Consider the following 24,642-nt stretch of genomic DNA (forward strand, 5'->3'; position numbering starts at 1 on the left):
ATTATTAAATACATTGAGAAGACGTTGAATATTGAAGCTGTTAAAATTTCAATAGTAGAAGTGAAACACGTGTTTTTGTTTTTCCTTGTTTAATGAGCTTAAGAAGCTTAGTGGGAAGAAGTGTGGCGCTCGCTCTGCGTTAATGAATCTGAACAGAATGCAATAAAAGCATAGCTGCGATTAATGAGACAAAAGATGTGTTTTTCTGTTTGTTTTTCCACGGTTTCTAGAGCTTTCGCGGTTCTTCCTCGTTGAGCCAGCTCACCCTCTGGGACGGTCCGGTCGAGGACGGTGAAGTTGGCAGAGAAGCCTTCCTTGGCGATGGCGCTGTCGGTGTTGATTGTCAGAGCCAAAATGCCTGTGTAGGAGATGATCCTGCCGGGGGTGTTCTGACCACAGTACCTCCCGACGTACGGCCCGACTGCAGAAGGAAACGAGAGGAAGCCACAGACATTACAATCGTGCACAAAACTTTGTCGGAAAATGTTGATTTGTGTTTTGTTTTTTGTGCAAATGCAGTGTTTCCATTAAATACGAAATAAAAATGAAAATCACACATATTTTAGCTTGTCACATGATAAGTCTTTAAAAAAAAGCAACAAAAAACAAAACATGCTGCGCAACGAGCCTCCAAACACTTCCTGTTGTCGTCTACTCTGTGGTCTGCGTGCCATTGGCGACATCTGGTCGTCGGTCACATGATTCGTGCCAAATGAACCAATTTCTTTACGGCCACAAAACAAACAAAAAAACAAAAGACATCCAATCTTAGAGCAAAAACATGTTTTTTTTCTTATTTGGAGTGTTTCCATGAAGCAAACTTACTTTCAAAATGCCAAATTGAGTGATTTTATGTTCAGTAAAAATGCAGAAAGTAAGTCTGTCTTTAAAGCTCACGCCGCGCCGTTATCCTCCTGCCACGGCCTGTCGCCTTTTCCCCCCAGTGGTAACATCCAGCTGTTGGTCATGTGACTTGTGTGATGTGAAAGATGTGTTTCCATTGCAGTTTTGCCAAATGAACCAATTTCAATTCGGTCAAAAAGGCGAATCTCAGCCTACCAACTAAACTTTCCATCAAAAGACGAGATTTTTTTTTTTTTTTACGAAATTGCTGTGTTTCCTTTAAGCACATTTATTTAGTAAAAGTCAAATTGCGCAGCTTTTGACCCTGTCACATGGGTTTAACTAGTAGCTTCCCCCCTACAGAGGTGTGAAAACTAGTGTGTCAGTGAGGTATGGCACTGACCCCATAAAGAGGAATGAGAAAAACTTCCTGGCATTCCAGACCCGCTTGCCTGCCGGACACAAAGAGAAAGAAGGGTGACCTGTGGTGTGGGGCCAGGTCACCGTCTTCGTCTATTTGCTCGGCTGTAAATACCAGGAGCCCCGGACTCATTTTGTTTGACAGGCCACGGCCCGGCTGGTTTGGCAAGGGAAGTCAAACAGGCGGAGGCAGAGCGGAGGCAGAGCGGTGGACAACGCGAGAGTATTAAAAAGATAGAGGGCTATAATAAAAGAGAAAGAAGTACGCATTTCGCTGGGAGGCTTGAGAAGAATGGGGGAGGATCGGGGAGAAACTTTTAGCGGGACACAGAGATAACGAGAGAGGGACCTGGGGGGTGGAGAGCGATCGGAACGAGGGAGGGAACATGGTGACCTTGCTCCGGTCCTTTGATGCGTGCCGTGATCCGTGCCCGTTTATGAATGTGTCTTCCTGTCAATGCGTGGGGACCTGCAGCTTATCTGCGATTAGTAATGCTGTGATCAGCGGCGAGTGACAGTCCTGCCTCCCCAAGGCCTCCTGTCATCCGAAACTTGCCACTTCCAGCACAACTCCCACATAAAAGGCAAAGGCCGGGCCGCGGGGGAGCGAGGCGTGGGAGGGAGGCGCTCATGGGGCAGTGGTGTGACGGCTCAGGTTAATCTTCGTAAACCAGGTGTCCGGTATATGTTTGAGAGAATACAGTGTGCATTAAGGCCCAGTAAGACCTGGGCTAGAGGAAAGAAGAAATGAAAAAAAAAAGCCTATCTGCTGGATTATCTGCATGACTCCACTGCGGCATGAAATTTTAAAGAACCTCGACATAAACTCTGCGCTTTGCCTTCTGCAGGGAGGAGGAAGAAAGCCAGAGGTTCTTCTTTTCTTCGCCAGCTCCTGTCCGGTGAGGTGTAGTTTGAGGTGAAGGGTGTGTGTGTGTGTGTGGGGGGATAAGGAGGTGTGAATCCCCGGCTGCTTGCCCGGACATCTCCAATCTCGGCACACTCCAGCAGCAAGCAAGCCTCCTGTGCTAATGCGCTATTGATCTGGCAGGCACAACAGGAGCCGCCTGGCAAAAGGCAACACTCTATTTTCCTCCCGTGGCTTATTTTTATACACCGCTATCTGTCACGCACAGCAACCTTCAAAGGGTGTCAGGAGAAGATGAGAAAAAGGAAAAAAGGAGGAGATGAAGTTCGTGACAAGTTTCTGCCACTGTTGGACCAAAGGAGACCTTCGTTTGTTTTATCCCACCACTGTCCTCTGTTCATTTTAACAAGTAGAGAGAACCGGAGAAGATGTTTCCTGCTGTCTTCTGTAAAAACTGTGTCTCAGAAGGTGATAATAACCAGACATTTTCTCTTTTTTCTCTCCTCTCCTCGACCGTCTGACAATCTTCTGAATCAGGCGCGAACCTTGGAAATGAGACGCGCGAAAGCTGGAGGGGGAGCGCCAGCGAACGAGCCCCGTTCCGAGGAATCAAAAGGTCACCTCTGCAAAGTTAACATCTTCAGAGATGTGAACTTTAACTAAACCCCCCACCCCCTCACCCCAGGAACAGGCGCCTGTGATTAACACTTCAACCTTATCACCCAGAGAACGCACGGAGCAGCGAATACTGATGCACGCCGGGATACGCATAGCTAGATAGAAAAAATAAATAAATTCCTTTGGTTTTCAGCCGCGGACGGGTGAGACATGCTTTCATCTCGCCTGCACCAGGAGTTTGGGATCGCCGGCAGAAAGAAAAACTTCAAGATGTGATTTTGCTCGCCGAGTTAAAAGACTAATCTCAGGCTGGGGAAGCAGCGCTTTGAACCCTCCTCGCCCTCATCTCAGCCCCATCCCGCTGACTTATAAGATGAATAGATTTTTGAAAACTGTTTCAGGGCGATGTTTGATTGTGCGCGTTTGCGTGAGCGTACGCCAGCACGGTTCGGTTCGAGTCGGGTCCGAAACGGTTTAACTGAATGAATGAATTTAGCTGGGGTTTTCTTTTTTTGTGTGTGTGTGTGTGTTTTTCTCCTTCATTGGTGGGAATCGCAAAAAGGTTACCCGAGGAAATTCCTTTTTGAGTCATTTCCTGTGAAACGGAATTGTCAAACGAAAACAAAGCCTCTAACCCTACATCCTAGATTAGACCTTGAGCTCCCAAATGTATTGGCTCGGAAACATTATCGCACACAGCCAGCCTGTGACATGAAAAACAAAAGTGTGGGATGCTCTTTTAGGAAGAAGGAGCGTTTGGCATTGAGCGACGACTAAAGTTTAGCTGATGACCACAGAGAGACGTCTGCAGACCACCTCGTCAGGGTGAAGCTGTCTCACTTCGCGGAGACGGTCATTTTCTCGAGAAAAACTGTAATAAGTGAAACTGAAACCAGTACTCTACCCTGCTGTATTGTCCTGCAGAAGAGAAAATCCCTTTTCCTTGGTATTCACAATGTTTGGTCAAATAAAAATCTCGTTTTAGTAATAAAACTGCTTTAGAAACCAGTGCCAGCAAACAGCTTGTACTAAGACCACTGGCATGCAAAACGTAAGGGAGGCACAAGTAGTGAATAGATGGTAGATGAAAGGTAATATCTCCATGTCTGCTTCAACAAATGGCTCACAAACCACAAGCTTTGATGCTCCTGAGTTGGTGTTTTATTGCTTCTCCAGTCCTAAGGCAGTTCTGAAAAACCATGGAAAATGTCTCTGCAATCCGTTTTCACAAACCATTTGAAAGTTTAATGGATCTGAAACTTTTCAAATTGCTTACCAGTTGTTGACTCATCCTCTCTATTTTCAAACAGAAAAGCTACCACAAACTATTTAGAAGTGGAGGAAGCATCCTCACTTAGACTTCTCGTCTAATGCGGACGAGAAGTCTTTGTTAGCTCACCTCATCAGCAGAATAGGGTGGAGCCACAAGCGACTTTCTTCCCAACGGCAAAATAAAAGATTTTTAATTGAAAATAGCTCAGATACTTGAAGTGAATTTATTTAGCAAATGTGTGAAATCAGGCTAAAGTTTCATATACCTTCGGCCTCTAAAATGTTTCCTAAGCAATGAGTAGAATATACGTCAGCAGGCATTAGTGGCAACCATGAGTATGTGGTGATTTAATACTATATATTATATTGTTAACTCAAATATACATTTCAACGTTCTGCTTTTTTTCTCACCTCCTGGAAAACCGTCCCAGATTTCCAGCCGGTCGTAGCGGCAAAAGACACCAGCGGGGGGCGTTGTGTCGGGTTCCAGCTCGAAGCTCTCAAACTCCAAGATGATTTCCGACATCTTTGGGGCGAAGATCATGAAGGTGCAGTCGAGGTTGTTGGGGTACTTCTCTGGGAACCCCGGAGACTTTATGACGCCGCTGTTGGAGGTGAAGTTCTTGGAGCACTCGGGACCTACAGAAGCAAGAAACGAGACGGTAAACGATAGGTTGGGAGAAAAAGGGAAACTCAAACACGTCAGCATGGTGAAACATCTTCTGCTTCCCATCCGCTCTGTTGAGACTAGAACAGCTTATGACCCTAAGTTGAGGGACCACCTTCATGGCCTCTATTCACCAGGTGCCACATCTGGATCTCCTAACTTTGCCCCTGAGTTACTCTTTGTTTTTCTCCACCGCTTTCTTGGACAAGCATCACTCCACATCCCGCTGTGTACGCTAAATCAGTGATTCCTGGAACATCTGGACCAACCCCGTAAACATTCGTCAACGGCCTCAATCACCAGAGTCAGAGAACGACGAATAAACAGTTTGAGCCAAGCGGTAGTCCCTCCTTGCCTCACACGCGCGCGAGCCCTCATCCAGACATGTCGGCAAAAGCCATGAGAGGCGCACAAGCCTGAATGACGGAAGGGAGAGCAATGGCTGTGCATACATCGACGCACACACTCACGCAGTTTTACACGGAGGAAAGTCAAAATATTTATGCACAACCCCCCAGAGAGCCGCCTTTCGGCTGACAAGGAACGTTAACATGCTTCCCATAGTAGCTGCCCCTCATGAGCACAAAATGATGATTTGAAAATGAATGACATGTAAAAAAAAAAAAAAAAAAAAAAAAAAAAAACTTTCTCCCAACAGCTGCAAGATGATTTTTACAAGCAAGAGGGGAAGCGAGGTTAGGGTTTGCAGGCTCCAATCCGGGACCAAGCTTTGCTCAAAGCAAATACACATAACATCAGGAGAAAAACAAAAAAAATAAAACCCCGGAGAAGTACTGTCATTCAGGGCAATTATTTGGGGCCATTAGCGGCAGAAATGTACCCAGGATAACATCATTTTCATGCCAGTCTGGCAGCTGGCGCTATGAGTGCAGATGGGGCCAATAGAAACCAAAATTGCAGGGAGTTATCGCTGGATAGAGCTGCTGTGCTGCTGTCACTGTAGCTTAAATGAATGTGGCAAACTGCTTTTTCCAGCGTCACTCAAGCATCTTTCCCGGCTCCTAATTGAAGACCATCAGGCCCACTTGAGACTGTCCACCAGCAGAGTGAGTGAGGGGCTGGAGAGCCATATTGATTTTCTTTCTTCCCAAGCTGAAAGCCATGGCGAGCAGCATTTTGACTCAAAAAAGAGTTGACATTTAGCACAGCAGCTAAAGTGTGGCCTTCGAGAACAGTGGGTGCCATTAATTTCACAGCTTCCCTCTTGTATTTACTTCAAGAAAATGGAGGGATTTTGCTGAAAGATGCTATTCTCTGGATGTAGTTCTGCACTTACCTTTGCTGCATTTGGGATAATGTCAGACATTTTGTGGTGGGAGGAAAAAAAACAATAGATGGAAGCCAATTTTGTTAAAAATCGTTGCTGAAGAGTTGGAGTACTCTTCAGAGCTGTCGAATTTCCAATGGTGTTAAATCTCACTCACTTGCCTGCACCCTGACAGTTACAGCTGCCCAGAATAGATCGGAGGTTTGGGGACGTTTACTTACAAAGCGTGCATTTGCACTAGCCCCGTTTAGTCCGCTTTAATCAAACTCTAGTTCGTTTGCCGAGAAAGTCTGGTTTGGGGAGGAGCGAATGCAAAGACGGGAAAACCCTAAAAAAACCAAAAAAACAACCTAGGTCTTGTTTCGGTTGAAGCAAACTCTGGCATTGTTTGAATTAAGTAGATGCAAGTGGAAAAGTACAGGAAGCACAAAGCATTCTGGGTGACTGTATCTAAAACAAATGCTGGTGTACTGCTTGAGGGAGAAATAGCTCATGGTCTTTCTACCCAAGAGAAATCCTACAACTGCTAAAATCTGAAGCTATACTCCATTTTTGTTCACATTTTGTGAAGGAGGAAGTTGCACTCTTCTTCAGAGGTTTTTATTTTATCTTCAGTAGACGGCACCTCTACAGGCGAGAAGGTGAACAGGTTTCTCAAAGGGTTTGGGTCGTTTGGCCCAATGCAGTGTGAAAGCGAACCGCACCAGCTGAAAATGTAGCAAACGCTGCAATTTTGGTCTCCAATCAAGCCAAGTCTACTGGAGTATCAAGTGTGAAAACACCATTAAAAGCCCAAATCACACAGAACTCCCATACATTACCTTAAATATGCAATAAGCTGGAATCTGAGACTTTTCAATTTCGTCCTTCTGCCTCTACCTGCTCTGCTCGGGTTGCGACTCCCTCGGAGTGACGTGTGAGGCAACCAAACATTTATGCATACACGCGTGTTCTGAGTCTGTCAGATAAAACTGAAGTACCTGGAGAGAATCCTCACAAGCATGTGGAGTGAGTCTCATAAAACGTCCCTCGGCAGGACTTGAACCCGTGCCATTCTTGTGGGGACTTAACAGTGATAACCATCTTTTTTTTGTGTGTGTGCGCAGCTCCTCGAAGCAAGTACCCCTAACCAAATAAGAATACCTGCTTATATTTGTGGTTGTTTGTCCTTTTTGCCTTGTGCCACATCACTTGTCTTGCATTTTTTATAAAGACATTGATCCAGCTCAACTGTGCGGTTTCTCTCTTCTTACTGAATTATCATGACTGAGGTAAAGCCAAGGGCAAACCTCTCCACTGACAGCTTTAGTGTCCCTGGCTGTATACAAAGGAAAACAAAAATGGACTGGCCAGAAAGACAGAATACTCCAGTTGCTCCCACTGGGCAGATTATCATCTGGCAGATCTCTTTTATCTACTACTTCCTTGCAAGGGAGGGGCTAACTCCCCAGCTTCTCTTTACGACACCCACAATGCTTTGTGCTACAATGAGTGGTGGGGATATTGAGGGGGCTTTTACTGATAGTAGTCATGCCTTTCTGTGGTATTGTCCACACACACACACACACACACACACACACACACACACACACACACACACACACACACACACACACACACACACACACACACACACACAGTTTGTGTTGACAGGGAGGTTCTGGAGACAAATATATTGAAGGGTCAATTGAATTCTTGCTCCCTGCCCCCAAACTTAATCTCTGTCTCACCTTGTGTTGTTTTATTGGCTCACTGTTCATTGTTTCTCCTGGTGGACTCCATGCCATCATGGGGAAAAAGGTTAAAGCAAAAGGCTTTCGTAAACACATCTGCACCAGAAAAGCAATAGTTTTGTCTGCAGTTCCAAGCACTTCTTCCAAACAAACAGCCAGAGTTATGGCCGGACGCTTAAGGAAGGAAAGAGAAGTGACCTTGAGCGTGCGTTTTCCAGCGCCCTCCTAAAGCACCGCTCGCGACACGGCTCAGTGAGTGATTAGACTCTTTTCAATGGGTGAAGTTTGAACTTGGTACATAATGAAGCTTTGATTTTAATCTGGGCAAGTGTTTGAGACTTGGAACGAATCTTCAATAAATTTGCGACCGAGAGAGCGGGGGTGTCTGTCAGGCACCGGCTTCCCTGATGACTTGTTTCTCTTTGACTCTTATTAAGCCGTTGCTGAAAAGCGGACCAGAGCTAATCATAAGGACAACATTTGGTCAAGAAAGTGGTACTAAATGTGACATTTTTTGTAGTCTTTCCCTCTGCCTCCTTCCTTCTCAATGGCCCCACGTTGTTCTTTTTCAAGCTAATCTCAGTGTCTGGCCAGGACTACGGTGTTGATCTTGGACTGCAAAGGAAATCACCACTGTTTATGTACCATGTTGTTCTCTGGCTGATCATTTCCCAGCCCCATTCCTCATGCCTTCTGTATACCCCCCCCCAAAAAACCCTCCAGTTCATTTTCCCCTTATGTCACACTGATAGACGGCCTGATTGCTGGTGGAAAATTAACTCTTTCGCCACTACATCAACCATTAACCAGGAGCGTGGGGAGATCCAATCACTGAAACAGATGGGGGAAGGCAGGTTTACCCTCACCGACACCCTTCCATACATCCTGAGGCTCAGCTATGCCGACATGGTATTTACCACATAAACTGCACTCTTGACAGGCCGCCCCACCTCAGCAGAGGGAGAGAGGAAACCTGCCTGATAAGATGAGGTACAGGCTGGGGCGCAGTCTACTTCCTCACCGCTTCAAAGAAGTTTGCTATCTGGCGTAACCGTGCCGGATGCTGCCGGGCTTGTGCCACTTACTGAAGCCCCAAAGTCTCCCATACACTCATGTAGAAGTGTTCTTACTGTGAGATGACAACAGGATTTCTGAATGAAAGGTTTTGTTTTGTCGTGGGACATGGTGAACCGACTTCCAACAGAATCAGACACCAGCTGCGTTTCCTTTCACCACAGACTCACGCAATTTGAAGTTACAAAAATAAGTTTGCTTTATGGAATTGAGCCACTTTCAAAACAGCTGAGATAGATGAAATACATCTATTGCTTCAGAAATTAAAACGTATAATAAGAACTACATCTCTTTCGTATGCACTTTTTCTGTATCACGCGAGTCACGTGATCAATCGATGGATGTTACCAATGACATAGAAAATTACTTCCTATTGTCTTCTTAGTGGTTTGTAGTTTTTGTTTTTTTCAGGCAATCTGCAGCTGGCTCCACTGGAGCTCTCACAGCAGTGACAGCATGATTATGTGCAGTTGTGTCATTCAAATGTGTTGAATCCATAGCTCTTCCGTAAAAATTGCCGACCGCAATCTCCCCATTCGTAGCCGCTCCCAGGCACCAGGGTCTTGTTCCTCTAATGCCTGAATAAAACACCGACATGTCCAAGCTAATAGAGCCACTGCAGCCAGTTTGACCAGGTTTTTTTTCCTCTACTTGATATAATTTATCTTGCTCTTCTGTGTTGAACCTGTTTTCTTTCCTGAACAAACCATTTGAAGGCACCACTGCAGCCAGTTTTTATTACTGTGTTTTTGAACTCATGCTACTCCTACGGAGCTCGTCTTTTTAGCTGCCACTAATGAGTCATGTCTTCCTGTAGGTTTCTTCCTATTGAACGAGTTATTTTCCTCTGTTGCCATCTGGATACCGAGCATGTGGACTGACTGTGAGGCTATATTTAGCATTTAATTTGGATCCGCATTGGTTGTTGCAATGCCATGTACACAAAGTCAATGAATTTCTGAATAAGACTAATCTCGAGAAACAAATGGTACATCTTTGTCAGTTTTAGGTAACATGATGTTTTCACGTTTTCCAAATTAAGCCCATGTTGGAGTGGCACACTGAGGCTGTCCGACACAACTCTATCTCTGTGAAGAACAGTAGTTTGGGAGTTACAAATCTTGATTATGACATCTGTACTTCATTACTTCTTCTTCTTCTTCAAAAAAACAAGGCAAATTCTTTCAGCTCAAAAACTCCTGCATGCCATCTCATTCCCTCCCCTCCTCCTCTACCCTTGCCACTCTTTCGCCAGTGAAGCGTCGCTGCCAATTTGCAGGCTATAAAACAAATAGCCCGTGCTAATTAAGATGGCTGGATGGGACGGAGGAGTGGAGAGGGGTAGAGACAGTGATGTGGAAGCAGCCAAAGGGAGCCACAAAACAACCTGTTCCCTTCCAATTAAACACTTTGTGGGCCGCAGCTGATAAAAGCCAGGGTGGTGAGCGCCAAGCATTTTCAGGAGTGTGTGTGGGACGGAGAGGGAGAGAGTGTATTTAGTTTATGGCTTTGGTGGGGTCAGCGTGCCCATGTAAACATACTTGTATAAGCTGGCACATGATCCCAAAGGAGGTGTGTGTTTACATATGTTTGCTTTGCGGGTTTATTTATCTTCCATGTGACCTTTTGCTGGAGTTTAACTCTTCGGGACTATAATCACGGCGATAAACAGCCGGCGTTCCCTGTGTTTTCCTTCATTGACATGCACAAGTGCAAGCCTCCCGTTCCTCTATCTGTTATCGGAGCATCTGTGTCTCATCATTAACGTTACATGTGTTAGCCAACACAATGTTTTTTTTTTGTTTTTTTTCCCAGCTAATACCCTGTGTTTGTTGATAAGCCGTGCTAATCAGCTAACTTTGTATCTCTCGTTCTGCTTGGTTCTCTCTGGTTTTCTCTCTCTCTCTCTCTGACTCCAACAAACAGAGCTGCTAATTGATCTCAGAGCCCCTTCTTTTTTGGCTGGAGAGCCAGCACCGCCGTAGTCAAAACACGGAGCAAATTCAAAGCACGACGACGGTCTGGATCCACTAAGGAAGCAACGGCACACCCGTGGTTCTCCTCTCCGCAGGGGGTCGGAGAGTGCTGGGTGCCAAAGAGCCAGATGAAAAGCTTTCTGCCTGCGTCTCCCTCCCTCCCTCGCCCCCTCACCCCGCCTATCCTCCCCGAACTCCTGACTCCACTTCGGGTTCAATCAGCGAAAAAGGCACAGCTTGTCTTCGAGCTCCAACTATTTATACCCTGGTCTTTGTTGCAGCCTATTTTCAGCTAGATCTGTTATTTTCTCATCCAAACTGCTCGAGAGCATGTTCTGCCTCGTCAAAGGACTCCCGCCCCAACACGGCTCATTTCTAATCAGCCACCGCTAATAAGGAAGACCGGGGAATGCCGAGCTAATCGCGAAAAGAATGCAGCGATTTAGCCGGCCTATCTGGAGGTTTGGGGGAGTCGGACGGGCGCAGCGCGTGCAGATGAGTTTGCGTATGTCTGGGCGGAGAGCCGCTTTGATCTCCTAAATGGGCCCGCACTCCGCCAGCTGCCCTGCCGCCGTGGCGACGACGAGCAACAAATCCAGCCACTCAAACACACGGATTAATACGATGGAGGGACCTCGCCGGGCTATTCACCAAGTCTCTGAGGTCACGGGGTGAGTGGGGGGTGGGGTCTTTCCCCCCATAGACTGCTGCTAAGGTTAATTAATGAAAGTGAAGCCTACACCACCTGTCTGCTTATTAGTCACTCTGGAAAAGCTCTCCTCATCCTTCATCTCCTGCCAGTCCAAACAAAGGACGGCCGCCTATCAGCAGGAAATTCTTCTTCCAATTCTGCTGTGCTCTGATAAGACAGACGTAACCTAACATTTGAGCCAACAGGCCAAGTCCTGATTTTTTTTCTTTTTTCTTCTCTTAATGAAACATTGGGAACGGTGACATGATAAGGACTTCCTGACGCGGCGCCCGCTTTAAAAAGGAACGAGTTTCACTTTCTCCTTCAACCGGCTTCACTTCAAACCGCCCCCCTGTCGCCCACCATCTGACGAGAAGAAAAAAACAAAACACTTTAACAACATTTGTTCAATCACTGCTCAGCAAATTACAGCTTTGCTTATAGTGTAATATTTCACACCAGAAAAGGAAAAAAAAAAAAGAAGCCTGCTACAATTATGAAACATATGGGCCCATGATTCATTTGTTTTGAAAGAAGCATATTGCCTGCCATATTGCATTTGCATAATGTGGCGCTCTGACGCCTTGACTAAAGCACAAACAAAGCATGAAATTAGACAGAGTCTCGTTCTCCCTCCGTTATCAAGAACCTTCCTCCAGTTTCCAGACCGTATCAAACGATAGCAGATGCGTCGGCGGCTTCAAAGGTCTCGTTGGCGTCCGCCTGCTTCAGAACCCAGGGATCTGGATCTGGCGCTGGACATCACGCCCAACTTAACTGCTTTCTAACTCGGCAGTAACTCGGACCGCTAGTCCAACTTCTAAACTTATAAAAGATACCACAGCGCCTTGCAGTGAGATCGCAAACCGACAAAAGTGGAAATAAAGTATTTACTGCAGCAGTTTCCACTACATTTTTTTTTTTATACGTCGGGTCGTTATGTTGGAGTTTAATGTTGGGATTTTTATGAACTATATACCAAGAGATCAACAGTGCAGTTTTGATCTGTCCATTGTAACGAACCAAAAGAGCTGTGCATGTTGACATGGACATCTGGCAAAACAAATACTTTCTGTTGTGCTCACACTTGGAATCAAATAAGAAAACAGAAAAACAGCATTTTTTTTTTTTTAACATTTCCAAAATCTTTTAAGTTTATTGTGTTTCCATGTGAACTGGACATCCAAAAACTGTTAAAAACATGATGTAGGGGCCAACTTGATCCATGCCCAATTCAGAACTAGCATCTCAACAACACTGGAGAGTTGTTGAGATCCTAATAGTCACTTTTTTGTTCCATTAGACTTCAAATGTATGTTAAAGAAGTCAAAGAAATCAGGAGCTACAATTTGTTTGGTAAAATTTCTAGCCTAGCATTTCTTTATCCATGCTTAGATTCTTGTTTGATTGAATTTTAATGTGGATATTGTCAACAACCTTGCCTTCTCCTGGTGCAGTACATCTACTACAGTGGTTTCATCCCCAACATCTCCAAACACGAGGTTGCACCAATTCAATGTTTTCAATCAACTCTGCTGGAGAGACGTCTAAAACTTCCAAAACTATGATCCTTAAGGACTGAAATTGGGAATCACTTTATTCAAAAATATAATGCAGATACCCAAAGGAGTTCAGGAAGGTGAAAGTGTGGTTTGCAACTCACCCGTCTTAAAGATCTCATATCGGATGGAGAATCCGGCTCCGTGCGTCTCGTAGTCCGAAACAAACTTGATAAACAGCTGGTTTCCTGAGGAGACGACTGCTGAGGGGGCGATCTTCCCGCAGTACTTCCCCACCAGCTGACCGTTCTCGTCCACACCATCTCGCACCTCCACATAGTCATACCTGTAAGGAGCGGAGCAAACGGAGACGGAGTCGGTCACAAGTGGGGTTAACATGCTCCAACATGGAGCTGAGCTCCATTAGGACAGCTGTGCTTCTCAGTCCTCCACCAGGCATTTAGGGAGGAAGTTCAGTGCCTAGACGTATACACAGAGGAACAGAAACACCATGCTGCAGAGCATATTGTGTGAGTAATGTAGTGGAAATACAACACTGTGCTAATGAGGCTTCGGGTAAAAGCTAACAGAACAGGTGGGGAGGCGATTTGCGTTCATTACAATTTAGACACAAACAGTGAGAATGTTTCCTGCTCCTATCAGCACCGATGTTAGAGTTCAGCAAACTACAGTTTTTGCAGGTTCACAGTGCTATTTAAAAGCACAATCAAGTTTCTACCTTACCTTCAGGTGTTAAAAGCAATGCTACACACATCTAATTTAATGCCTTGAAATTAGATCTTTGTCTCTTTAAGAAACTCCTGCTCTTTCTGAAACCCTGCCTTCAGGAAGTTATGTTAACATCTCTCCTCTACTAACCCTTCGACAACATTTTTACCAGCGCTGCACTGAGACGTAGCTCCTGTCATGAGTTCAGCGGATGTGCAGTTCTACCAGGAGTTTGCTAATTGCTGCTGGCTAGTCTGAAGGAGCTGAGTGGGGGAGCTGCTCTGTGAGGCAGAAGCTGAAGCAGCTTGGAAACTGAAGCGCTGAGGTGGGGCTTTGTCCTCTAAGGCGGAGCTAGGTCCACCCAGTCGGCTTTTTTTGCCACAGGAAATTAAAGGATTTCTCAAACACGCATGAAAGATTTAAGGCAACACACCAGGTATGTTTTTGATGAGGGAATAACATTATAACACAATGTAAAGCTTAACTCAGGTGATTTTGTCCCTTTAAGTACCAAACTCAAGCTAAGTAGTTGTTCACATCCAGTCTAACCACCGGATCACCCTCACAGCATTCCTAATACATGCAGGATAATATAGAGCTGGAGCTTACTTGCATTTTCTGTATTTAGAAAGAGCAGATGTTACAGGTATTTATAATCCACACACTTCAGCATCTCAATCAAGCGGATTTTCAGACTGCCGTCTATGGAACGGGATTATATTTAATTAAGTCGGAGCGGAGTTTGGGGCGAGCTTTACAGGGACACGAGCCGCGGCACAGAAACGTGTCCGAGGAATCTGGCGTGCAAAGACCTGAGCTGCTACAGGAGAAACACTGAAAGTCTGGCCTAACAGTGTGGTCTGAAAAGCCTGTGGAGACGTCGGTGTGTGCGTGCGCTCTCAGGCATTTGTTAAAAGTCGACAATAAACGCTTATGAGTTGCGGTTTTCACTCCAGTGCCTGCCTATGGCGGCGTGCGCTCGTGGGTTTGAAGGACAGGTAGAGACAACTTTTCCACTCTGTGTTTTCATTTGGAGCAAAAGCTCTCTTTCTTTTTTTTTTTTTCCCTTCTTTCGGTAGGTTTTAGGTTCATAATGGCTAATGGCTCATAATGTGAATTTCTGACTACTTATTTGAACGTCTTCCCAGCGTAAACGTTCGTGACCGTCACCTCTGGCATCATCAGGGAGCAGATGAATAAGCTGCAATTCAAAGACAATTTTTGACAATTTATTTTGATGTATGGGAGAATAACAAGCGTGAACGTGTGGTCACGTTCAGTCACACACACACACCTCCTTCTGTCTACTCAGAAAATGTGCGCCCCCAAGCAATAGGAGCCTATTTTCATAGTTTTGCCTGATTCCCAAATTACTGTCAAAACATCAGGTCTCCTTAGTGATTCTGAACTCACTTAATGCATGTTTTTTTTTTTTTTCTCTCACCAAAATTTGATTTACACTTTGAATGGCAGCGCTGTCGGGTGAAATCATTTACTTGCGGTTTGACATGCATCAGCATGCAGGATTTGACACCTTATTTTTTTCATTTTTTTTCATCCGCCACCTGTGTTAAATTTTGAAAAATAATATTTGCGAAATGGAAGTCTAGTTACCGGGGGAAGGGATTTAGAGGAAATGAGGATGGGGGTTATGAATATTAAGGCGGGATGAGAAGCTCAGGCAGCAAGAGGGGATGACTCGGTTCTCGAGCGATTTGAGATTCACCGCAATATAAGCCAACATTTTGTCAGCTTCCAGACACAAAATTTATTGGATGTATTTCATTGGGAGTTTATGTCATAGACCAACGCAAATAAAAATCTCAAAGTGTGGTGTGCAGCCTTTAGAGATTCGGATCTTCATACGTGTTCCAATGGGACAATAACTGCACAGCAAGTCACAATGAAAACAACAACAATTAACATCTACCACGGCGTGGCATTGCATGCCACTGCTTCAACCAATGGAAGTTCAAAACGTCAAACTTGACAATCAAAAAACATTTAAAGTGCTGGTTGGACTAAAAAAACGAATCAATACTTAAGTCTTAAACTGTGGACTCCGTGCCTTTAAGAAACGATCTGCTTAAACTCAGAGGTTTAAAAAGCAAAGCGCCGCCAGCGACTATAAGACTGTAGAAACAAACAATCCCCACTCTGATAATTGTACTGGTCATTCAGGCCGTTTTGGGGAAATCCCTTCATATATAACTCCAGAAACCATATGACCGGGTTTCCTCTTCCGCATTCATTTTTTTTTAATTAGAAATCTATCTGCGTTTCTTGGGGAATCTCTGCCCTGCTCTTGTTTTTTTTGTTTTTTTGTGTTGTTTTTTTTGGCGTCTCCATGTTTCTCCTGTGATTATTTTTGTGATTTCAGTCCAGGTCTTTTTCCTCCTAATTCGTCAGGCCACCAGCTGTGGAAACAGCCCAGCTCGGCTTCCACAGGCTCCGCTTTGTTCCGCCTCCCCCTTTATCAGCTACGGCTCCGTGAAAGAAAACAGCGGTTTTGCGTGTTGTTTGCAGTGTGTTTCTCCCCTGTGCTGTGATCAAACACTCAGGAAATCACTCATCTGGTGGGCTCCTGTTAAGAGTAATGTCAGGCCGTCTACTTTGAATAGAAGTTATTTGAGCTTTTTTTTTTTAGTTTTTTCCCATTTTTCCAGCCACAAATGATTGAGCAGAAGTAGTAGGTATGAGATTTTTTTTTGGGGGGGGGGAGTCTCTTGGCTCACAGCAGAGAGCATTAATCTTCCCGTAGCCTTCCTCTGGTCTATCAGCAGACTTATAATTCACCTCAGATTCTCTGTCTCTGCAGCTATCTCACCCTTCCCCGCATTGCAACTGCCAAAAGCCGAGCTTTGAGAGACGCCTTGAAAAATTGATGCTGAGATGCATCACAGAGACGAGGAAGAGCAGGCCACATTAGTACAGCTGGGGGAGGCTCTGCCGAGTGTCGAAAATGCATATTGTGTCGGGCGAAACGGTGTGTTGGCATTCGCAGATAAGTAGCATCACTCTTCTTCTTTTTTGTTTTTCACCAATCAAGGAAGGAGAAATTGTTTACTGCATTTTTACTCCGGCCTATCATCAGCTCTGATGGCCCTCATTAAGGCGACCCAGCGGGGGGGAATGGAAGGCAGATGGAAGAGAGACGCACCCATTTGGGGAAGAAAAAGGGGGGTCCTTGCTGTGAATGGTAGGAACTTATCTCTTCAAAATATCTCTATTTGTGCCTAAATGAGCGGCGCGCCAAACAGAACCCCAGCGGTTCCGCTCCGGTGCATCCACACTCCCCCAGCTCGGTTAAACGCGGGCCCGTCCGGGCCCCTCGTCATCTGGAAGGCATTTATTGGGGGAAGCGCTCGGCTGGGCGGTCCGATGCCGTCAAAAATCTCTCCCGTTGCCAGCTGTGCTAAACGTCGCTCGAAGAACCTGTGGGTACTCGCTTCTGTGGTTCAGGGCCTTTTGGGGTGTGTGACAACCTTAATCTAGGATCATAAAACAAGTTCGTGGTCTTGCCCCACTTAGCAAAAGCCCCAGACACAATCACAGTTTAGGTGTTTTTTCTTTTTTCTTTTGCACTGCTCTATTTCCCCCTGACCTTTCAAGTCAAACTTAAACTCCTCTTCTCAGCAGGATGTGAGGTGATGCCTACGTTTTATGACTTCTGTTCCATTTTCCTCTTGACAACACAATTCAGTTGAGCCATGCAGCTATTTAGCTTTCAAGTTTTCTTTGGGTCTTGGTGGGCAAAGGCTCAACACACACACACACACAGATAGGAACACGCACATGTGGACACACAGTGAGCAGCCTACCACAGCGCTAATAGAGAAAACGGTTTGCCAATCCAGTGGGGAAATTAAGGAGGAAAAAAAAAGAAGAAGAAAGTAAAGGGGGTAGGAGAGTAAGGGGGCGAATGTAATTCTCAACGACCTTCGCTTCACCAACCCAAACATATTAGGCTGCCTTCTTTCTTCAGGCACAGAGAAAAAGCAATCCGCCAGTGTCAAACGAGAACATTAGTCCTCCGCACAAAGCTGAAGAGAAGGCGACAAACCGGCGGTCTAACAATATAACAGTTATATTGCCTGAAGCTTTCCCATGGAAATAATCTGTCCTCCCGCTATAAATGTCTGCTTGATATGGTTCTACAAAGGCAATGCAATCTGAAGCAATGGAGTAACGCTATGACAGACTGTATAAGCCTCATAGAATTGGTTAGCTTCCTTAATCAGACCCTGAATAAGCCGGGGCCATTCTGCAGAAAACCCCAGAACAAGAGCTTTCTAAAACATCCGGCCCGTTTGCTCGGTTTACTCTTTTCTGGTTCTGACAGAATACAGCTTGTTGTTGGGGGGGAAAAAAACAAAACAAAACCAAACAAACAAAAAAAAAAAACATGTCACCTACAACATGTCAAAACACCTCCGGGTAACACAAGTCCAAATACCTTAACAATGAACTCAGGAGAGCTCTGTGAGGTCCAAGGAGAGTTAGCAGGGAGAGAGAAAAAAAAAAAAAGAAAAAAGAAAATGGAACCTGGCTGTCAGCTGTCAGAAAGCTCCAGCTCCAGCGGATCTCGGGTATTAACAAGTCCCCGTCTAACAAACGGTCACTTGGGGCCCCGGAAAAACATCATTAACATTTGTACTGGGGCCCAAAGTCATGCTGATCTCTGAGTTACTGAGAGGGCTAACCTCGCAGGACTCCCACACTGCCTCACAACCGCAAGGGAGATTCATTAACCCAAGCAAGGCCAAGAGGTTCCCTTTTTTTTTTGGGATCGATTGAGCCATAACTCAGTTGCCCTGGGCAGATACAGCTGCACTCTCCAGCCTCTTTATTAGATACACCTTGCTAATGCCTGACTTGCACCCCCGTTTCGCCCTAGAACTGCCACAATTCTTTGTAGCAGCGATTCAACAAGGTGTCGAAAATGCTCCTCGGAGATTTTAAACCACATTGCAACAGATTTGCCAGCCACACACTCATATAATGTTCCCAAACGTTCCAAAGTAAAAAGTACAGCATAATAAAATAAAAAAATTCTTAAAAGTATATCATTTCCCCCTGAAAGTTACTCAAATAAATGTAATTGAGTGAACTTAACTAGTGACCTGACTCTGGTCTTTAATTTATTTCGGTTTACTTCTTCTAGAATTTTTTTTTCTAGAAGAACCCTTTCTTTTATATATCGTGCATACATTTAAGATTTAGTGCATTATGTTGACAACTTGACAGCTAAATCCAACGATGTTATTGTAGCCAGCTCAAGCTAGTATTATTTTTTTGCCCTCCAGGAAGTAGCCGGCTTGTTTTTGAGTATCGAGCTGCTGAAAAGTGATTTGGTGTCTGCATAAATAAGCAGCTGAACAGATGCACCATCAGACATTAACACGGAGAGAATACAGAAAACCTCTGCAAACCGTATCTACATCTCTGTGCTTACATCCACTAAAACGAAAATGAAAGAACCCCTGTGTTTTGACTCGCACAAACAGATTCTTTTCTCTCTTTTTTTTCCTCATCAAAGCAGCATATCAAACTGCTTTGGCAGATGCTCGACCACAGAGCGTTAAAAAAAAAAAAAAAAAGGAATCTGCAGACGTTTAAAGCTATCATCATCGCGGCTAATGTTGGGGCTCCGCAGAACGTGGCTGCAGGAGCTCCAGAATGTGGCAAGTCACTCAGCAGGGACCAAACCACCAACCAATCAGAGCTGCTGGCTTCAGAAGTGGTTCCTCCAGGGCGGGTCTGTTTTACACACCATATACATTTCCACAAGCATGGACGAAGATGAAATGTATGGACGCAAAAGCCGGATATTTTCCTCCTGCTTGGCCCAGCTGCGCCTGCTACCAATAAGTGTCTGCGGGTGTCGCCTCCGCCGCTCAGCTCGGCTCGGCCCAATATTTTCAGATGCCGTCGCTCGTCGTTCCCAATCTCGCCTTGGCCACGAGCTTGTAGAGCATATTCCTATGCTGCAATTATCATTAGCACTGATGGATTTAGCATGCTCGCATCCATTAGCTTCCCTAATTACACTGTCGAGAGATCTGCTGTCGCCAACAATCAAATTAATGAATTTGGCCGTTTAGGCTCTATTATTGCATCCAGCCTCCCTCTGCAACATGCACAATAATCCTTTATTCAGAAATATGAGCACACAGAGGGGGAAGGATTTCTGTCCCCCAGGGTGGAGGCAGGGTTAATAAGTCAGAACAGGACAGGAATGGGTGGAGGGTGAGGAGTTTGGAACCAGCAGGAGAAAGTCCTCGATCCCTCCCACTGCAAGACTTCCAACGCTCTGACCCCTGAGCAAGCCCAGTTCTGTTCAGCTGATTCGCTTTCCGCTGCTATGACAGACCACGACACGCCTTCGGGGTCAAAGAAGAGCTGCGCCCACTGCAATTCATCCTGCTAGGAGCGAGTTTCTCCCCTAATTAAACCTCTGAGGTGTGACAAATAGGTCAGAACAACCTGATTGTGTAGTCATCTCAACACACAACAGTTGCTCCGGCACAAAGACGGGTTTCGCTTGTGACGGATAATGATATTAATTGATGGTGGCCTCTGTTTCTGGGTTGTCTGAACTTCACACCTTTCCAGTCTTCTAAACCCACCGGCTTTATTTTTACATTCATCCATGAGCTCATGACTCAAAAACTGTGAACATTTTTGACACTGAACTATTTCAAACAAATTTGTTTGCGGTATTCTGTTGAAAAGTGTGACGTTTGCCTGAGTGTTCATTAAAAAAAAAAAGGCTTGCATGTCCCAAAATCAGGAAATTTGTCTAGAACCAAATGGTGCCCTGTTTGTTAGCGACAATAAAAGTTCACAATAAAGTTTATTGGTCTTTGCAAGCTTCATGATCATTTTCTTACTAGTCATTGACTGCATTCACAGCATGACGTAGATCAAGGACCTCCTCTCTGTTTCTGTCACACATCATTTTTTCCTCATCTCAAACGTTGTGAGATTGACTTAAGTGCTGTGATTTAGAAAACCGCTAAAGGCAAAATGAAAACACATTTCGCACTAATTTTTCTGCTGCTAACTGGGCCTCAAACTTAAAAATTGCTGTGAACACAGCACATCTGAGAGTGCAAATGTTAATATCCCCACTCTGTGTGAGCTTTTCACAAAAGAAGATACCCACCCTTTAGTCTGTTTTATAAAAAAAGGAAAACAAAACAAATAAAACCTTCATAAACTTAGCAGTAATGGCCTTATTATATAGTCATTCCAAATGAAAGCTGTGTAATAGATCAATTATACACTCTCACTTGAAAAGGTCCAACGTTTTTCTAACACCACAGCCTGAAACTCTGTGATATGATTCACAAAGCACCCCAGCAAAGCTGGAAAGAGGTATGAAATTCAAAGGCGGACAAAAAAAAAAAAAAAAAAGAAGAACGGGAAGCAAATGATAGAGGGGATGAAAGGGAGGCATATGTTGTCTCGAAGCGAGCAGGCGAGACGGAGAAAGAGAACCTGCTGCAGACCATTTCTGCCGGTCATTACTGGAGGGAATGGCTCCCATTTGTCCCACCTTGACATTTGAGAGGATCTCTGATTACACAGAGAGCGAGGGGGCGGGCAGAGGTGAGCGAGGAGAGAGTCCTCCACAGGGGTCGGCGGCACGGCTCAGATGGTGCGCCGTCGCTACAACAATGAGAAGTCAAGGGTAAAAATAACAGGGAGCTGGGAGGGAGGGACGACGTGGCCCAGCAGGAGGGTGGACTTTTACAGTTGTGCTTTTTAAACAACAACCTCTCTGCCTCGTTCTTGATGCTCCCTCTCCCCAAGAAACACCTGAGTGACATGAATACAATGACATGTTGCCGGGGGGCAAAGGGGGTTAGGGTGTTTCTTCGAAATTTGTTATCCAGTTTGAAACTGCATCTGATTTTATGTTCTGATTCCAACATTACAGTCAAATAAGTTTGGGAGATGACAGAATTGTTCGGTTCTGCAACTATCACCTTGTTCATGCAGCGAGTCACGACATTAAAACCCCAGGAATCTGAATGCTACCAAGGGCCTGTGGCTTGTTTTACAAAAGCAAGTGGATCGACAGATACCAACAGACTGATTGAGTCCAAAGGAGCCCAAAGCACTTCACACTACGTTCAGTCATTCATCAATTCATGCACACATGGTACACATGGTGGCAAGCTACTGGATACTAGCCACAGCTGCCTTGGGGCAGTCTGTCAGAGCTGAGGCTGCCACCGGATCCTCTGACCACTGGGCACTCTGTTGAAGTGTCTTGCCCAAGGACACGACCCCGATTGTGGGACGAACTCCTACCACCGTCGCCTCCATCCCAGTCAATGATTAGCTCACGGCACTAGGACAGCAAGAACGGGTCATTATGAGTCATAATTTATCTCAGAAATTCCCACCAGCATCTAACTAGTTAGATTTAATTACAGAAATTGTAATTGTAAAAATGACTTTACTTGACTGTGAGTTGACAAGAAAGAAGGTTGTGAGAGGGGAAAGACATAGGGCAAAGGTCAACTGGCCTGGACTCAAACCCATGACTGCTGCAGAGAGGACTGAGGCCTCTATGCGTAGGTCGCACTCCCTCATACGCTGAGCTCTAACATAAATGTTCCTTTTATCTGTTAGTGAAGTCAGAGCCACAAAACACAACATTCTTGTCAACGCCAATTTTTGGCATAATTATAAGGCACAAATACTCTGATATTTGAAAACAATTTGGACTAAGTAACTCTATGGGACAAACTTTAAAGTAAAATTATTCCCATGTACTTTTTATGGCTTGAACATTTCATGAGCTGGCAAGTGGGGAACAGCAGCAATGACTCGCTTTCCTCCAAAACCTCATTTAGCAAGTAAACTGCGACACGCTCCTGCATGCGAGGAGCGTATCGTACTTGAAGAACCCGAGAGGAGCAGAGGTCAGGAAGAGGTAAAGCCATTGAAAGCTAGTCAAAACCGCCATGCCTGCCCACAATGGACAGGAAGTGAGGAACAGTAAGGTGTGACTGGCTTTGGTGGTGTTATGGGAAACTGCTGAGCGAGATAGAGAAGGCATGCAGAGTTGTAGATTGAAGGAGCCAAAAAAGACTACTGAGCTAGTTCCAAAACACACTACAACATAACTATAAGGGGTTCGGCAATATGAGCTCTTGCATGCTAAGATTCTCACACAAGGATTTGCAAAAGAAAGGACGCTTGAGGCCAGTGGTAATAATAACTGCACTGGGATTTATTCAATTAAACACTCCATCCGTTCCCCCTGGTGCTCTTCCTCCTCTTTCTCTTCCCTGACCTCCTGGGAGTCTGTGAAAGAGTTGACAGAGGGGAAGAGCAGTGGGGAGGGTCAAAGAGCAGGCTTGGCTGGATGCATCATGACCCGGTCATCTGGCTGGACATGGAGGACTTGCGCTCACACCCCTTGGGAGTGCTAAGGAGGATGGCGTACCCACCTAACCCAAACAGTCAGAGCCAGTCTAAATCAACCCAGCAAACAGGAGACGGCTATTTCTACATCTTTACAGGAAACAGACATAAAGTGAAATGGAAACATAAAAAAAATAATAATAAAGAATAGGATGTTTCCATAAGGGAAGGATATTTGCAGGCGCAAGCAGGTAATCCGCTGTTGTTCGAGTCTGGCAGCTTCCTCTGAATGTAGATCAATTCAAAAATGTGGAGTCTGACGTTTAAATCCCCATCTCTTGTGTCTTTTTTTAAGCCGGCAATGTTCCCTCTGCGTACACAGAGCTCAGATTTTCCAATGATGGAGCACTTTGGAGGCCAAAAAGTCCATGCTGCGCAGGACACGTGCCAAGTGGTACATCTCCTCTGGCATCGGCCAAGGAGGGGAAATTTCTTGGCACAACACAACTGATTTAGTTTCTGCTGGTCAGTCACCTGCTGCCAACGTTTGAAGGACAGTGTGACACTTCCCACTTGCTCTCCTGACAATCAAACATTGCCTGACTTATTTGAGGCCTTATTGAGAGCCTCTCCTGTCACTTATCTGGTGCACACAGGGGTCATCCTGGAACGGCTGGCCAGGCGCCAGAGGAGCGGACTACTAATAATACTTTCAGCACTTTAGCCCACTGAGATAATGCCAGAAAAGATTGCTGTTAGGCTGTCCTCTTTCACATTTTTCCTTCTCTAATGGAAGAAATAGGGGGCTGCGAAGAGAATGCGATTGTTGCCGCAATGAAAAGGACAAACCACAACTAATGTTGGCAATTTAGGGTGGCGAGATCATGCAAAGAGCAAACAAAGCGAGGAACTGTCGAGTGGCTTTAAGTCAATCAGAGAGCAGCTGGGTATCAACCCATCAATCACTGTTTTCCCCGCTGCACTGGCCCAATCACGGAACACAAACACAAGCAACGCTGCAGCCTGCTGTGGGAAAACATAGCAACCCAAAATAACCCCAGGGAACCAAGAGTTTGGCTTCCTGCTTCATATACCAGCCTCCCCTCTTTACCCACTGCACACAAACTTTGGCTTCACCAAAGGACCTCTGGGAACTTATGAGTTAGGACCCCCACGGTTGCCGAGTCCTCCCTCCGGTAAGCACAGGGGCATCAGGGCGACAAACAACCTGTGCCGAGCTGGAGTCACATCAATCAAAATCATAGGGCTCTAGTCAAGGTTGGGATGGACAGGGGGCCTGTTTAAGTTGTTCCCTAATGCTCACCAACTGGCCAAGGTGATGCTACGCTGCCTAAAAACAATGACTTGAAGGAACTCAGCATCATTCCCAAATTAGATAGTTTTTTCTTGTATTTTGTGAAGTGTAAGTGCAGCAGAGACAACCACAATGTCCAGCTAAATCTAATTCTTTTCTGACTAAATTATTGGCAACAGAAAGACTCCCTCTGTCTAACCCATATAGGTCATTCCTTGAAATCTTTCCTGAATAAAAAGCAAGATAGAAAACAGCCACCAGACGTTTA

The 24,642-nt window shown here is 45.3% G+C and overlaps 1 protein-coding gene across 4 annotated transcripts in view; it reads right to left on the minus strand.

Annotated features, from left to right (window-relative positions):
- Positions 1-24,642, minus strand: part of nrp1a (neuropilin 1a) — a 73,539-nt gene that overhangs the window by 37,306 nt on the left and 11,591 nt on the right. For all 4 annotated transcript variants that reach the window (XM_055037363.1, XM_055037360.1, XM_055037361.1 and 1 more), the window contains 3 exons: positions 13,111-13,292; positions 4,430-4,657; positions 266-421 (listed from right to left, as the gene is read on the minus strand). In XM_055037363.1, the coding sequence (XP_054893338.1) occupies positions 266-421; positions 4,430-4,657; positions 13,111-13,292 (566 nt within the window). The remainder of the gene's footprint in view (positions 1-265; positions 422-4,429; positions 4,658-13,110; positions 13,293-24,642) is intronic.

Source organism: Poeciliopsis prolifica, unplaced genomic scaffold (assembly GCF_027474105.1).
Source record: "Poeciliopsis prolifica strain line A6 unplaced genomic scaffold, Auburn_PproV2 SCAFFOLD012, whole genome shotgun sequence".
Lineage (NCBI taxonomy): Eukaryota > Metazoa > Chordata > Actinopteri > Cyprinodontiformes > Poeciliidae > Poeciliopsis > Poeciliopsis prolifica.